This window comes from Aplysia californica, unplaced genomic scaffold, assembly GCF_000002075.1.
Source record: "Aplysia californica isolate F4 #8 unplaced genomic scaffold, AplCal3.0 scaffold00259, whole genome shotgun sequence".
In the NCBI taxonomy this organism is placed as follows: domain Eukaryota; kingdom Metazoa; phylum Mollusca; class Gastropoda; order Aplysiida; family Aplysiidae; genus Aplysia; species Aplysia californica.
The window spans coordinates 104,152-118,201 of NW_004797529.1; the positions used below are offsets into that span (position 1 = coordinate 104,152).

The following is a 14,050-nucleotide window of genomic DNA, read 5'->3' on the forward strand; positions in this document are numbered from 1 at the left end:
AACGGCCAAAAATCTCGGAGGGCCCGTGTGCAAGTTGCGCACGTTAAAGATCCCTTGGTGGTCTAAAATCGATAAGAGTAGGCTGCGGCCGCCACCCCGGTAAAATTCAAAATTTCCTACCACTGAAAATATTAGGTGTTTTCCGTGCGCTCATATGACCTTATGCAGTTGCGAGCGGCGTAAAACACACTTACCAAACAAAAAAAGAAGCCGCTCCCTCGTCGCAGGCCTTCAGATCGCCGGCCGGAAAATATCTGGCGTTGCCAGATGGTCGCTGGACTGAGAACCCTTCGATACCGAGCAGATTTCACGTTTCCACGCTCAGTTTTACCGGGAAGTTGACAGGATTCCTGCCATTCTGTCGATATCCAACACTTGATCGATCAGTAAACTGTACTTGTAAATGGGACCTAACTGAATTACCCCCCCCCCCCCCCCCGAGTCATTGAAACTTCACAAATATCAGGTTGTTTTTTTTTGACTGAATGATTTTTTGTTTTTGACAAAAATATTTTTATGACAGCCTTGGGATTTAACAAAAATTAAATTTTCTTAATTAAAAAAATGAGATTGCTACCTGTTTTCCAGTTTTTGTATTGATACCTTGCTTTTACTACAGGAGTCATGAACTGTTAAAAAAAACTGTAGTCTTTGTTTTTGTAATGAGTGATTGTTTTGTTTTTTCCTAACAGGTACTAAGTGAAAAAGAACACAAACTGCATGGAAGAAACATAGACCCCAAGAGAGCTAATCCCAGGCCAGTCAACAAAAAAGTCTTTGTTGGAAGACTTGACCCAGCTATAACAGAAGATGAAGTGAGGCAGTACTTTGAGGCATTTGGACCTGTAAGTTGACACAAATTTCTCATTAGCTTAAATTGGTAATGATAATTTCTAGCAGCTGTAGTTTTGAGTAGTGCTGTGCGATTTTGGGGTAACGAAGCTTCGAAGCGTGAACTTATTATTCATGACATTCGGATACCTCCGTCAAATGTTTTTTTTTTTCCTTCTTGTATATGATAAACATAAACCCAGACCTAAGTTCCTCTATTCTACATTCGCTAGCTATTCACAGCGCAGTCGAATGGTTTTTTTATGTGATGAGCTGAGGCCTAACTTCGCAATTCGTAGTGCCGTCGAATCGTATGGGCTTATATATGTGATAAGCCCAGCTCTAACTTCCGCTATTCACAGCGCATCGAATGTTTTTTTTCCTAGATAAGCCTTGATCTAACTTCTGAAGTTCGAAGCGCCGCCGAATAGTTTGTTGTTATATAAGACAAACCCAGATCTAACCTCCACAATTAAAAGCGCTGTCGAATCATTTTTTTCTTTTATTGCGACAGTCCGCCAGTCACTGAGCGCGCGTGTGTTGTCGCAGACAGTGCAACGTGTTGACATCACATCACTGTTCATAGCGCTTTGAATTTCGAATAGGGTTAGGGGAGCTCATTGCGACAGCTAACCTTATGGAAAAAACACATTCGCTGCGATTCAAGAGTCATGTGCCCTTGCTTGAGCAGTCCATAGTGTGGCGAGTGAATATTGAATAGTAAGAAATATTCTTTAAAGGATTGTTTTATAATTCTTGTAGGCTCTTATCACTCAAGTCTCGTAACCATCAAATAAAGAGTATTGAGAAAATGAGATGAAAATTCATTGATTTTAAAAAATCACACTGCATTCGAATGGCTCTGCTACGCCTCGAATAGCTGTGAATAGTGCTAAAATCATGATTGTCGAATAATCAAGTCGAATGGGCACAGCTATAGTCTTGAGTGGCAGTGTCATTTTGGTAAAATTACACAATAGCTACTTTTCCTCGGTTTTTAATTTTTTTTGCTCTTTTGGAGCTGTTGTGTACAGTATGTGATGCCGTCATCCCTGACTTGTCTGTTAATTTGTGTGTTGGCTCCTTGAACAGGAGAAAATGTGATAATCTACCTGGCACATTCCGGATTGAACCTTTTCGTTCTTGCTTCCTTTCACAAGTCTGGCTCTGCGATATTCTAAGTTAGTATTTGGAGTTCAGTCCAAGTACTTACTCTTGACTGAATTGTGGACTCGCATTTTGATGTGAAATTGGCTTTTACTTGCGCCGAACGTTTTGGTATGTTGGGACCTATGTGCAGCTAGGTTCTTTATCATGATATGGGTTGTCTTATATATATGACAAGATATTGTATTTTAGGTATATGGGAGCGTGTCATTTCCGTTATGTATACACTAACTTTATTTATTATTCATTGAGATGGACGGTAAACTCGGAGGTCCTGCCTCTTAGCCCTATCCATACGCCCTGGGGTCATTCTGTAACCCCGGGGTTGTATTCCTCACATTTCAGAACACTTGCAGTGCGAAGATCTCTGACACTTTCAGTATCTCTCAAAAATCATTTTGAGACTGATATGCGAAGCGTACATATCGGGTTCACAAGTAAATTTCCTCTATGGGAAGTGGTGGAATAGAGTTCCCCACGTCGTATGTATACAATAGTAAAACACGACGTACAGATGGGGTTATGGCGCTCATATGACCTTATGCAGTTGCGAGCGGCGTAAAACCCACTACTATAATAATAAATAACAGATAAGGTTAAATAACCTTATAGTGTTGATAGGGGTGTTAAACCCGTACCAGTTCGCATTAACTTTGTTTTTTAAAAACATTTTTTTTTTCATTTTACTTTGCAGGTTGAAAAGCTTGAGCTTCCATTCGACAAAACAAAAGAACAAAGAAGAGCATTCTGTTTTGTGGAATTTAAGAAATTGTCAGCTATGAAAAAGTGCTTGGAACAGACGAATCACAAGATTGGATCCCAAGAGGTAATAAACCTTCCATTACATTTTATTATTGTAACTCATTTTTCCTTTTGTTTGATGCATTTTACATAAGTACCCCTTTCATATTTGTATGCTTACATAAAAATGCTGGGGTTTTCTAGTTACACAGCTCTTTCATCAAAGGAATTTCTCCAGCAGACTGAAGGACTGAAAAATGCTTCCTCTTATTAAGCTGAAGTCAAGCGCTCTGGTAATGCTGATATGCCTGACTGATGTAAAGTAAATATTTCCTCTCAAGTCCTCAAATTGAAGCTGATCTCAGTGACGTAACGATGGCAGGGTGATCATTTCCAGTTTGTGTTTGTGATGCTGCGATTGAAGCTGATTTTGTTCCACTTTCCTGCAGGAGACGGAAATGATGGAACAAAGGATTGCGGAGTGATGTGGGCCGAGAGGTACCATAAGCTCTAGTTGGTCAATGACATTGATAAAGATAAATGTAGACTGCTTGAGCACCTGTCTCTTTTTTATTATTTAAAGTTTATCTTTGTCCTGATATGAAATTATAATGTAATGTTCAACGCAATATTGCAATTAACCCTTATTCTCTTTTAATGGATTGCTTTTTTCCTTCTCAATAATAAACAGGTATCTTTTTTCAATTTGAATCTTCATATGATGGATTGCAAGATTAATGATCCAGAAATTCCTGTATCAGATTCTTTGCCATGCGTTTATGCTGGTGAAGTTTTTTTCTCTTTGTACCAACACAAATTGATTTGGGACAGCTCCAAATATTGTTATAAATTCGTCACAGTGGTCCTTCATTTTCATTGTTCATGTTTGCAAATTTTTACAGCCATAATTTTATTTCACTGTCATTTCAGGTTTAATGGAGCAAACGTAACTTCTTGTCTAAGCACCATTTTGATGAATGAGGAGTGCTTGTTGTTTTAATTGCTGTTTTCCTCTTATGCTCATTTCCACCTTGACGGGGTACTTGCAGCTAGAATTTTGTAGCTTGTGCATGTTTTGGAGAAAGGTCAAAGACATTTGCAAAAAGCAATATATCAAAAAAACTGACTATTTATAAGATTTGTTGTTTCAAGTTTAATGGAAAATCTCTTTTTAAAAAGGAATTTTTACCCCCAAGGTAAACTCTTTGCAAGGGTGTTTGACCGTGGTTTAGAAAATTAAGGACCACTTTCTTGATAATGTGTGTAAGAATTGTCCCAAATCTTTTGTGTATTGCCATTTTTTTGTGAGACAATGTGTAAGTGAACTTTGCTTCTGTTCAGGTTGAAGTAAAAAAAGCAACGCCCCCAGGAGGGGCAGTGAGAGGAGGCCCAAGAGGAAGAGGATTTGGACCAGGTGGAAGAGGAGGCCGTGGAGGTAACGCTTGTTTGCTATTTGTGATGACCGGTTGTGTGGTTGTTTTTTTCCTCTTCTCCTATGACTCATTTCACCTGTTATACGTACATATTGGATCTGTGCGTGTGCTCACACGCCATTCTACCCAAGTAGGCATAGCAAATATTAGTACTATGCAACGCACAAGTTCTTATCCACGTTTTCTTCGGATTTTTCAATAATAATATATCCCCAGGATGTGGAAAATAATTTGCTATTATTCTTTACAGGTCAAATATTTAAGTGTTTACTATTTAAAAAAAGACTGCAACTAAAAAAGTTAGGTAACGAAAAGAGAAAAGAACCACAAAAGGCAGCTGTGCAGTGTTTCAAAAGATAGAAATATAATATACATGAACCATGTTTTTGGTTTTGTTTTAGACATAAGCGGCAAAAATTTTGAAAGACGTCATTCTAGAAAAGCAAGGCAATTGGATTGATTTTAGTGCTTTGAAGTCTTCTTAGAAAAGCTTGATTTAGATTAGTGGCTGCTATTGGTGAATTGTGGGCTGAGTCGCAGTCCTACAATGAATTGTTTGGGCACAATGAATGTCTAAAACTTCTCGTCCAAATAGCAACGGAAAACTTTCTTCTTTCACATTCTTTCCTGCTCTCTAACAAAGTTCTATCGTCTTCACTTTCTCTCCACACCCCCTCACCTCTTTTGCCCCCTTTTATGGGTTCCTGACTCTTCTGCAGCCTTTCTACTGCTACTCCTTGGCTCCTTCTTGCTGCTGTCTTTCAGCCCCAACCCCTAGGAAAGATCAACGCCTAGCTTTCTCGAACAAAGGTGAAAAATCTTGGAGGTCCTGTGTGCAAGTTGCACATGTTTAAGTCTTGGTCCAAAATCGACAAGTAGGCTTCGTCCTTCACATGGGCAAAATTCAAAAATGTTTAATGTGTCCTTAGTGCTCATATGACCGTGTGCAGGTGTGAGCGCCATAAAACACACAAACATAAGTCAGGTCTGTCTAGTTAGACTTTTTTTCCACGCGGCCACGCATGGTTAGTCACGGCCCGTGCCTCATGACCTCCCTATTTTTAGTTACGGTATTTGAATATTACATAGCTGCCACTTTTCCGCTAAATAGCGGAAACTCCGCTTCATCTAGCTTTTCCCGCTACTTTCCACCTTCCTCCGCGGGACAGCTCTCGGTCGCAAATTGCGATACTTTTTTACACGCGGAAAACACCGAACCGGGAGAGAGACGAAAACGCAGCTTGCGCATGTCCGCCCGTAGCTTTCTACTTCCGTTCTTCTAGGCCGAGCGTTAGTTTCACTTTGTTTATTGTGGAGCAACAAAGTGTCGATCTGGCATCGGGACGTTAGCACGCCGAGTTGTCATTGAAAACGGCGGAAATTCGAGAGAAGTTGATGCTGAATGCAAAAATAATTATAAGGAGCTCCGCTTGCTGCACTTTGCGTTTGGTGCGATAAAGAAATCGCGGCCCGCGGCACTCCTGTACAATTGCGGTCCCGTTTGTTTACATGACGGCTATTGTGGCTGTTGAAGTGAATCTAGATCTAGATAATCTATCTCTAGATCTAGATATAATCTAGATTTACACATATTTAGATATCTAGATCTAGATTAGATAGCCTAGGCTGTAATTTTAATTCAGGTTAGATCTACACTCTACAGAGGGACTATACTAAGTTAAGTGCAAACGCGACCGCAATTGTACAGGAGTGCTCAGTACAGTGGCAAAGGTGTTGCCTCTTCGAAATCTTTTTATAAGACACCAGCTTGCAACAAACTCTGGATTTTTAGTCGCCAAGTCCAAACTGTGTCAAATTGACTCAAATGCTTGTTAGTCTACTTAGTGCCTTTGTTGGTTTTTTTTTTTTTTTCAAATACGTTTTAATTCAGTTGCCTATGGTTAACAAATATGACAGTTTTCCCTTCCAAAACCATAGGCTACATTTTCGAGTATATATTGCCTCTGGATCTCACTGGTTTTACTCCAGCCTTCGGAGAGCGCACGTCCGCGTTCGCATGAATTTCCTCCTTTTTTGAAATTCCTGAGTGGCAGCTATGATATTAATACAGCTATTTTGTCTTGAACTGTTTCCTATACTATTTCTCTTGTCAATTTTTACACAGTGAGGCTAAAGTTTAGATCTAGTTTTCTAATATTTGTAAGTTTTCACGCGAATTCAGGCAGATTTTGCTAGTCACATCTGTGTGCGGATCCATGTTTAATGCATGTCGGTATTCTTTGATAAAATCTGGAATTTTTCCTTCCCATTGTTGAGAGGCCTGATCAGAATTTTTCTCTCCTCAAATTCCTTTCCGTGAGGTTGTGTGCAGCTTATCATTAATGTAAAATCACACACTACCCACTCTGATGAGTTGCTTTTATTGGAATCTGGATATGATGTGACTGAATTTGATACAGCACAAAGATGTGTTTAGTGATGTACCAGAAAGGCATCAAAGGGGGTAACTGACCAAATATTTTTTTTGACACAGGTGGATTCCAGGGTGGCTATGGGTACAATCAGGGCTATGGTTACGGTGGATATGGAGGCTATGGTGGATATGACCAAAGCTATGGCTATGGAGGCTATGGTGGAGATTACGGCTATGGCAGTGGCTACGGAGGCTATGGCAGTGGCAACTGGAACAATGGTGGCTATGATCAAGGCTATGGATATGGATATGGCGGTAAGCATTTTATAGTTTTTTAGCATGCTTGTGTTTTGTTTCTATATTATTAAAACAGTACTTATCTCATGGTGACAAGAAACAATGTCACCATGTACTTCTCACAGTTCGGGGACGTTAGGGGAAGCCACCTCTTTCCCCTTTGTTTTGAATTACCAAATTTAAATGCTCCTGTGTGCATGTAGCCGTCTTGTTTCACTAGACCAACTACCACCACCCCATGAGTGCTTTTGAGATTGCGTTTTGAGAGGTACAATGTTCTGTTTCTGGTCACCTGAGAATACTCATCTAATGTCATGTGAAAATGTTGCAATAAAAACTTCCTGGGGAGACTTGATTCAGTCCTGAGGGTTGTTTTCTCACTTTTGTCCACTTCCAGGTTTTTTTAAATGTGATACGATGCCTTGTGAGTTAACGACATGCTCAGTTTGGAAATTACAGTTCACTTTAGATATGCAAGCAGTGATTTATGTAATATTTTTACTGTGATTATTCAGTGCCCACTTTGAAATTCTCTACAGTTAACGATAAAACCCATCATTTTATGAATGAGCATATTCATGTATGGAAAGCAAGTGCTGTTATCTATTAGTCCAATTTTTAAAAATCTTTGCTCTTTGGGGTTTTTTTTTGCCTGTTAATAGTTCTCAATCCAGATCATGCTTATTTAGCAGCTCTAAAATGTTTCAGATGGACTTTTTTTTTCAGAGTTAAGATATATATGACTTATTTTGCCTATGTATTGCAAGGTGAAACAATTGTATTTGCTGCTTGATAAGCGGTACATACATTTAAAAGGACATGTACCCTTTCTGGGTAAATTTGTTACCACAGGGGAAGCCCAACGCGGAATTTGGTCTAGTTATTTATTTGTAGCATTTGCTTTTGTGTACTCTGCAGTAGAACCATTAGCTTTGAAGAATATGCAATACATAATGCTGTTCATTTAACAACACATAACACTGGTGGGTTGTTTTTTTCCCCCCATCTTAACATTTTCATCATATTGATTTGCACCTGTTCTTTCTTGCATTAGTTTTTACCATTTTAGTGGCATGGGAACATTTTGGATTTTGTAGAATTTAGTTTTTAACACAAAGATGATTTCTTGAAAATGTTAACTGTCAAATTTAATTTGTTGTTCCTCATTCTGGAAATTTCTTATTGCATAAACATTGAAACGCATGTTCCCATGCCACTTTAGGAGTTGTGTGTGCTGTAAATGGCTGATTGCAGCATATGTAACTGTATTGTGTTTTGTATGATTCTGAAGGTTATGATGATTGGGGCTATGGACAGGGAGGAGGTGAGTGAATCAGCCGTGGTTGTATTGATCATCACTCCATCCTGCACATGGGAATGCTTCAGACATTCTTTAGAATAGCTTGACGCTCTATTTGCGTCCTTCATTTGATCACAGTACGAAAAAATTGTGACATTGTATGGAACTGGTTCGCCCCTCCTCCCTAGGTAAAGGGAAATTCAAAGACTTTCTGAACAGCACAGAGCGTTAGTGATAATTATTTTCGCCAAAAGGAATTAATTATTTTTCAAAACCTTTGTTTGTTCTTGATTTGTTTTTCTTTCAAGCTTGTGATTTTTTACGGTTATGACACCTTTTCGTATGAACATGAGATGCTAGAACATTTTTAGGTTTGTAACCTGGCATTTGCAAAATCTGATTTTTGTCTCATTTGTATTCTGATCTACATATGTAGTAAGCTTTTGTTACTTTTTTGTCCTTCCCATTCCACCAATTCTAGCTGTGCTGTTCAATAAGTCTAATTGACCGCTGAAGTTACCATGATCATAGCCATGATTTTGCATTGTATTCCCTGAAGCATCCCCATTTAAAGATTTATTTTTTTTGTATTTCGTTAGGGAAACCAATGCTGAGGGGGAGGGATGGGAGGCTTATGTTAAAAGTAGGCTTGTCACTGTATCAGATTTGGTACAAACCCCTCAGCGCTGGTCATGGGTTGTTAAACATGTTTGTGAGAGACTCTTTGTCTCGATTTTGGGGTAATTTATGCTTCTGGCTTCTCTAGTGAATGGTGTTGGTGACTATCTGGTTTTAAAGGAAAGTGGGAAGGGAAAATAAATTGCTGCACATAAATTCAGATGACACCATTGTTGTTCCTAGCTCTTGAGCTTAAGCATGCCATTTCATGATGCCATTGTTAAAAAGTTTCAGATCTTATAAGAAAAAAGATGCCTGGCCTTCATAGAGAAGATTGGTGAGCGCCAATGCAAATAATACTCATTGGAGAGCAAGACGACTCGATGGGGAAGAAAAATGAGAATCATTCATCCTTGTTTTGATTGCTTGTCTTGGGAGTTACATGTTGTTGGTGTTCAAGCTTTCTTTCCTGTTTTTCTTGGTGCTTGTTTTAGCTTGTTGTGAAATATGTGTAGAGACCATGTTGAAGGTAAAGAGAAAAAACCCCAAATAGTTCACAATGAAGTACAATGTAGTCGAATAGCCAGTGTCAAACCTTAGAACTAGTTGCGTCCTGCCTGTAATAGAATCAAAAGTTCAAATGAATATAATTTGGATAGGATAGAAGTCTTTGGTGTTCAGTGTTGTGCATTTCTCTTTATTTGTAATTGAATGGGCTCAGTTACCTCTTAGACTCGGATTGAATTCGGGTGCTCTGAATCGTGAAATTTTCCCTACACCTCTTCTCCATCTTTTCCAACATTCTTCATTGTTCCTGAGCGTTTGGTTTCCCAGTCCCAAAATTCTGGAAATTTTGGCTTTAAGCTGTATAATGATAATAAAATGTTTTGGTTAAATGTCAAAATTTTTATTTAATTTTTTTTTTTTTTTTTTGGTTAAATGTGGAAATTTCTAACGGATTCTCTGATTTCTTTGACAGGTCAGTCAAATTACGGTAAAGCGCAAAAGAGAGGCGCAGCTCATGGAGGCTATCATCCTTACAATCGCTAGGCAGGGTAGATATCATTCCTACTACTTTCTATTGTTACTACCCGGTCACTTTCCATTTTCCTGTGTTGATGAGAGCGATTTGGTGGGATCCATTTTGGGGGAAGGGGGGGAATTCAATGCTTGGCTCCGTTTTGTTTGGTTTCAAAGTCATTGTGGTTATGTATTCAATCCGCTACTCATCAACACAGTTGTGTTGTAGATTAGTGAATGCACATACGTGTAAACAATTAAATGTAAAAGGGCATTTACCTCCCTTATTTTAAAACATTTTCTCTAACGCATCGTATTCTACTCAGAATGGACTTTCTTAACAAATGTTTTCTCACAATATGTGCTAAAAGTCTATAATGCATAAACTGTTGCTGCCCTTTTGCAATTATGAAGGAGATTGCACATATAGCACTAGCTCACTAACATTGTATCCTATCCTCAATACATATTTTTACAAATGCTTCTTATGAAAAACATTATTATAAATCATTTGAAAGTGTAAACAGTTTTTTGTTAAGATTTTTGGGGGGATTATCACAGCGGGGAATGACAGATTGTATTGCAGCGGGACGTGATTAGTTGATACAGATTGAATAAATACAGGTAACCTTTATGCTCATGAGAAAAGTACATTTTCGGAAGGCTACCAGATTTCCAACAGTGTTGATAATTATGATTGCTGATCAGTTTTCAGGAGTTCATTTCAATGAGTTGGTATGGTACTTAATTTTTATACACTATGGTTTAGGAGAGTTTTTTGTAGAATTAAGTAGTGAAGAGTTCTTTTGCTTGTGTGATGCAGTGAATTGTGGTAAATACAGTTTCAGAGAAAAGAGGTCCATATATTTAAACTTGTCTTCATTTCTCTTCCTCAGACTACTACTACTGAATGCTGACATTGATGAAAGAGCATTTCTGTGAAGTTTTGCCAACATTGTGGATTTTTAGCGCATTTTATGTCATTTCATTTCTATGTGTTTTACTGTATTAAACTGCCATTTTTTTTAAAAACACACATGTCTTTGTTAATATTATTTGTTCCTGTTTCGTATTTTGCAAATGTCCTAAGTAGGGTTTTTATCATCACAACTGTAAATTACACGTCTCTGAACATTGTTGGTTTCTTGTGTAACTGCCTCTGATCTTCGTCCGACTCAGGCTAATAGTGAGCCATACTAGTACTAAATCAAAACTTCTTCCTTTCCAACATTGAAATCTTATTTTACTGATGGTGTAGATTTTTTGTGTCAACTTTCTAAGTGTTGGTTGACAGCAAGTTCACAAACTAGTTCCTAACTTTCAACACTGAATATTCTCCTTTCTCTTCTGAGGGTGACGAAACATGCTCAGCAATTGCGTGAGCTGCAGTTGATCACAGTATCTCTTTTCTTAATCTGTCGTGGGAAGAGCTCGAAGTTGGCAGTATAACAATCCAAGTTAGCACTGATGAGTGCCACCTTGACTAGTTGCTGCCTCGGAATTACAAAGTTCTATCTGACATTTACCAGCTCTGCTCTATCAAAAGTATGATGAGATTGTCCGAAGTAGATATTTACAGAACTATTCGAATACAGTGGAGTCCACTTATGACGAATCCTGAAATATCGTGACGTCTTAAAGACTTATTCTACAACCCCGTTTTTTCCCTTCTTTATCTTTGTAAATAAAATACTGCTACAGCGCAATCAGATACATGCGCGAGTCAGTTATAGCGGAATATTCCTGTTGCTGTGCATAGGCCATTTGTACATGTAAAACCTTGCCAGTTGAGAAACCTGTTTGTGATCAAGCGAAATGGAAGTGGGAGAGCCCATGTGTGCCAACGATGAAGGCTAGACCAATTAAACATAAAACACCTTGCCAGTTGAGAAAGCTGTTGGGGATCCAGCGAAACAAAGAATGGATAACCAACAATGAAAACCGGAGCGAATGAGTGGGGAGCTATACGTTCTTATACTAACCGTCTAGGTGGGAGGGTGTGACATGCGCAGACAAGCAGAATGTATTGCGTGATAGGCCAGCCCAGTCTAGATTATCTAGGCCTACCATGCCTCTCTCTTCTCTGGTGTGGGATGGAGAGGTCACAATGCTGTGATAGATGTGAATGTGTGACGTGCGCAAGCAGACGAAACGTACAACACAGGGCGGTGGAGTGGGAGACTAACTGGATCCCTTCTAACGAGAATCCTGCTGTATAGTGTAACGGACATTTCGCACTGGTCCCCTCCCTCTCATTATTATACAGTGGAAACCTGATAATGATATAACGGATGGTGGGAGTAGAGAAAATATCCTGTTACTGTTATATCCGATCCCTGTTAAATCAGAAATGCAAGGAAAGTAAGCATTTGTGGACTAATCCAGCTGTACTTATTCATTGGTAGTTTCCTTTGCCACAAGTACCCTCGAACAGGGGTTTTCGCACAAACTTTTTCCTTGCCTCCTTCAACCAATTCAGAAGAGCTTTGTCCACAGCATCTGCATCGGGTAGTCTCATCTTCTTTCGATCCGGAGCAAACTTTCCAGGAGTATGCTGCCACTATCTTCTCTCTATCCTTGATAATGGTGTGAATCGACCCTTGTGGAATGTCGAACTGACGACAAAATCTCTGCCAGTGGAGCTTGCTTTTCGTTAACAGTCAGCCTGGAATTATTTCATATTTTTTGTCAATTGAATGGCATTTTCTCTTGCGCTTGACATCGTTGACACATTACGCGTGCGTCTTGTTAGGTTTTGGGCTAGATCGAGGTCTGCAGCACACCGCAGCCCTCTCTCGCTTCACACGCTGCGTGTGCTCGCAGTAGTGGCATGGTTTGAGTGGGCTTGCTCCATCACTGCGTTACTCTCTCCCTCTCTCTCTCTTAATTTTTACACATTGTTAACGAGCGTTTGTCCCTGCTATAAGTGGTTGGGCTCCGATGAGGCCCTGTTATTGCCGCAATAACACTTTTAATAGAGGCAAACAGTAGGGAAAAACGTGGATTTTAAACATCCCTGTTATTACCGGTGTAACACGCTCAGATCACTACCTTGCAATAAAAACTACCGTAGTGGTTTTGGCGTAAGCTTTCATGCCATAACCACTACCGTAGTGATTTTTGCACATGCTGTAAACACTACCGTAGTGAATTTGGCGTACGCTAAGAACAGTATCTGTAAGTCTAAGCTAAAAACACTACCGCTTACACGCCAGATTGACTACCCACGCCAAAAACACTTTTATCATTCTTTGTCAATAAACACTACTGAGGTTGTTTTCATGGTTTCGACATTAAGCTCAAACTATCCCAGTATTTTTAAGACCGGTAGATCTACTTTGGGCTATTATAACTAAGAGATGGCACCTGAAATGGGGGTTTGGCCTCAAATTTTTATTATCCTTTAGTTTTGCCACTATTTCGTCATTTTACCAAGCATTAAGACTCCAAAAGATATATTTCTTCTAAAATGCTTTTGAAAGGTAGATCTAGTGATTAACTATTTCTGAGAAGAAATTTTGAATTAAAATTGCATTTTCCTCAAAATCATAATATTTTTCTGTACATTTAATGCTTTTAAAGTATGAATGGATTTAAATTTAAATGAAACTTGGCAGAGGTGTGGTCCAAATAAAGCTAAGCAAGATATCACATGCTTTTTTAATATATTTCTTATTTCTACCTAAAGTTATTGATGTTTGTAAGTTTTAAAAAAATAGATCTAGATTTCTAGATCTAAGGCTTTAAAACATTTCAATGACTAATTTTTTAAAATATTTTTTTCTCCTAAAATATAAATCTACAAGATACATGTAATGTAATAGAAAAAGCTTGTTATGTGTTGACTTTTTTAGATTAAAAAAAAAACGTACAAAAAATGGTTCATTTTCCTTTATGGCCACCGTTACCATGGCAACTGCAAGATTCATCCACAAATAGATGATTGCAAATTACTCACAATACGATCCTTAATATATAGTATGAGTGGTTTTTGAAGTCTCTAGTAGTGAATTCGGCGTGAGAAGCCGAAAATAGTGGGGTTTGTGTGATTGTATAATAATTAATATATTGCCTGAGGCTAAGAATATACGTACATCTGGTGGTTGATCTAGATCTAGTGTTTTTACGTACATCTGGTGGTTGATCTAGATCTAGTATTTTTGAGGGGCAGCAGTTTATTTAGCGTGATCATTGATCAGGATAGATCTAGTTGGGTTTTTTTTTAGAATAGATCTAGATCTACTGGAATAGTAATTTTTGCTTGAAAGA

General features: G+C 38.6%; 1 protein-coding gene across 4 annotated transcripts in view; it reads left to right on the top strand.

Annotated features, from left to right (window-relative positions):
* LOC101862046 (heterogeneous nuclear ribonucleoprotein D-like-B) overlaps window positions 1-10,815 on the top strand; it is a 16,249-nt gene extending 5,434 nt beyond the window's left edge. The window contains exons 4-10 of one of the 4 annotated variants that reach the window (XM_005100751.2): window positions 693-845; window positions 2,693-2,824; window positions 4,081-4,174; window positions 6,667-6,861; window positions 8,135-8,167; window positions 9,741-9,816; window positions 10,678-10,815. In XM_005100751.2, the coding sequence (XP_005100808.1) occupies window positions 693-845; window positions 2,693-2,824; window positions 4,081-4,174; window positions 6,667-6,861; window positions 8,135-8,167; window positions 9,741-9,811 (678 nt within the window). In that variant the 3' untranslated portion in view covers window positions 9,812-9,816; window positions 10,678-10,815. The remainder of the gene's footprint in view (window positions 1-692; window positions 846-2,692; window positions 2,825-4,080; window positions 4,175-6,666; window positions 6,862-8,134; window positions 8,168-9,740; window positions 9,817-10,677) is intronic. The other 3 variants (XM_005100753.2, XM_005100752.2, XM_005100754.2) reach the window with 3 other exon arrangements.
* Window positions 10,816-14,050: the final 3,235 nt, after the last annotated feature.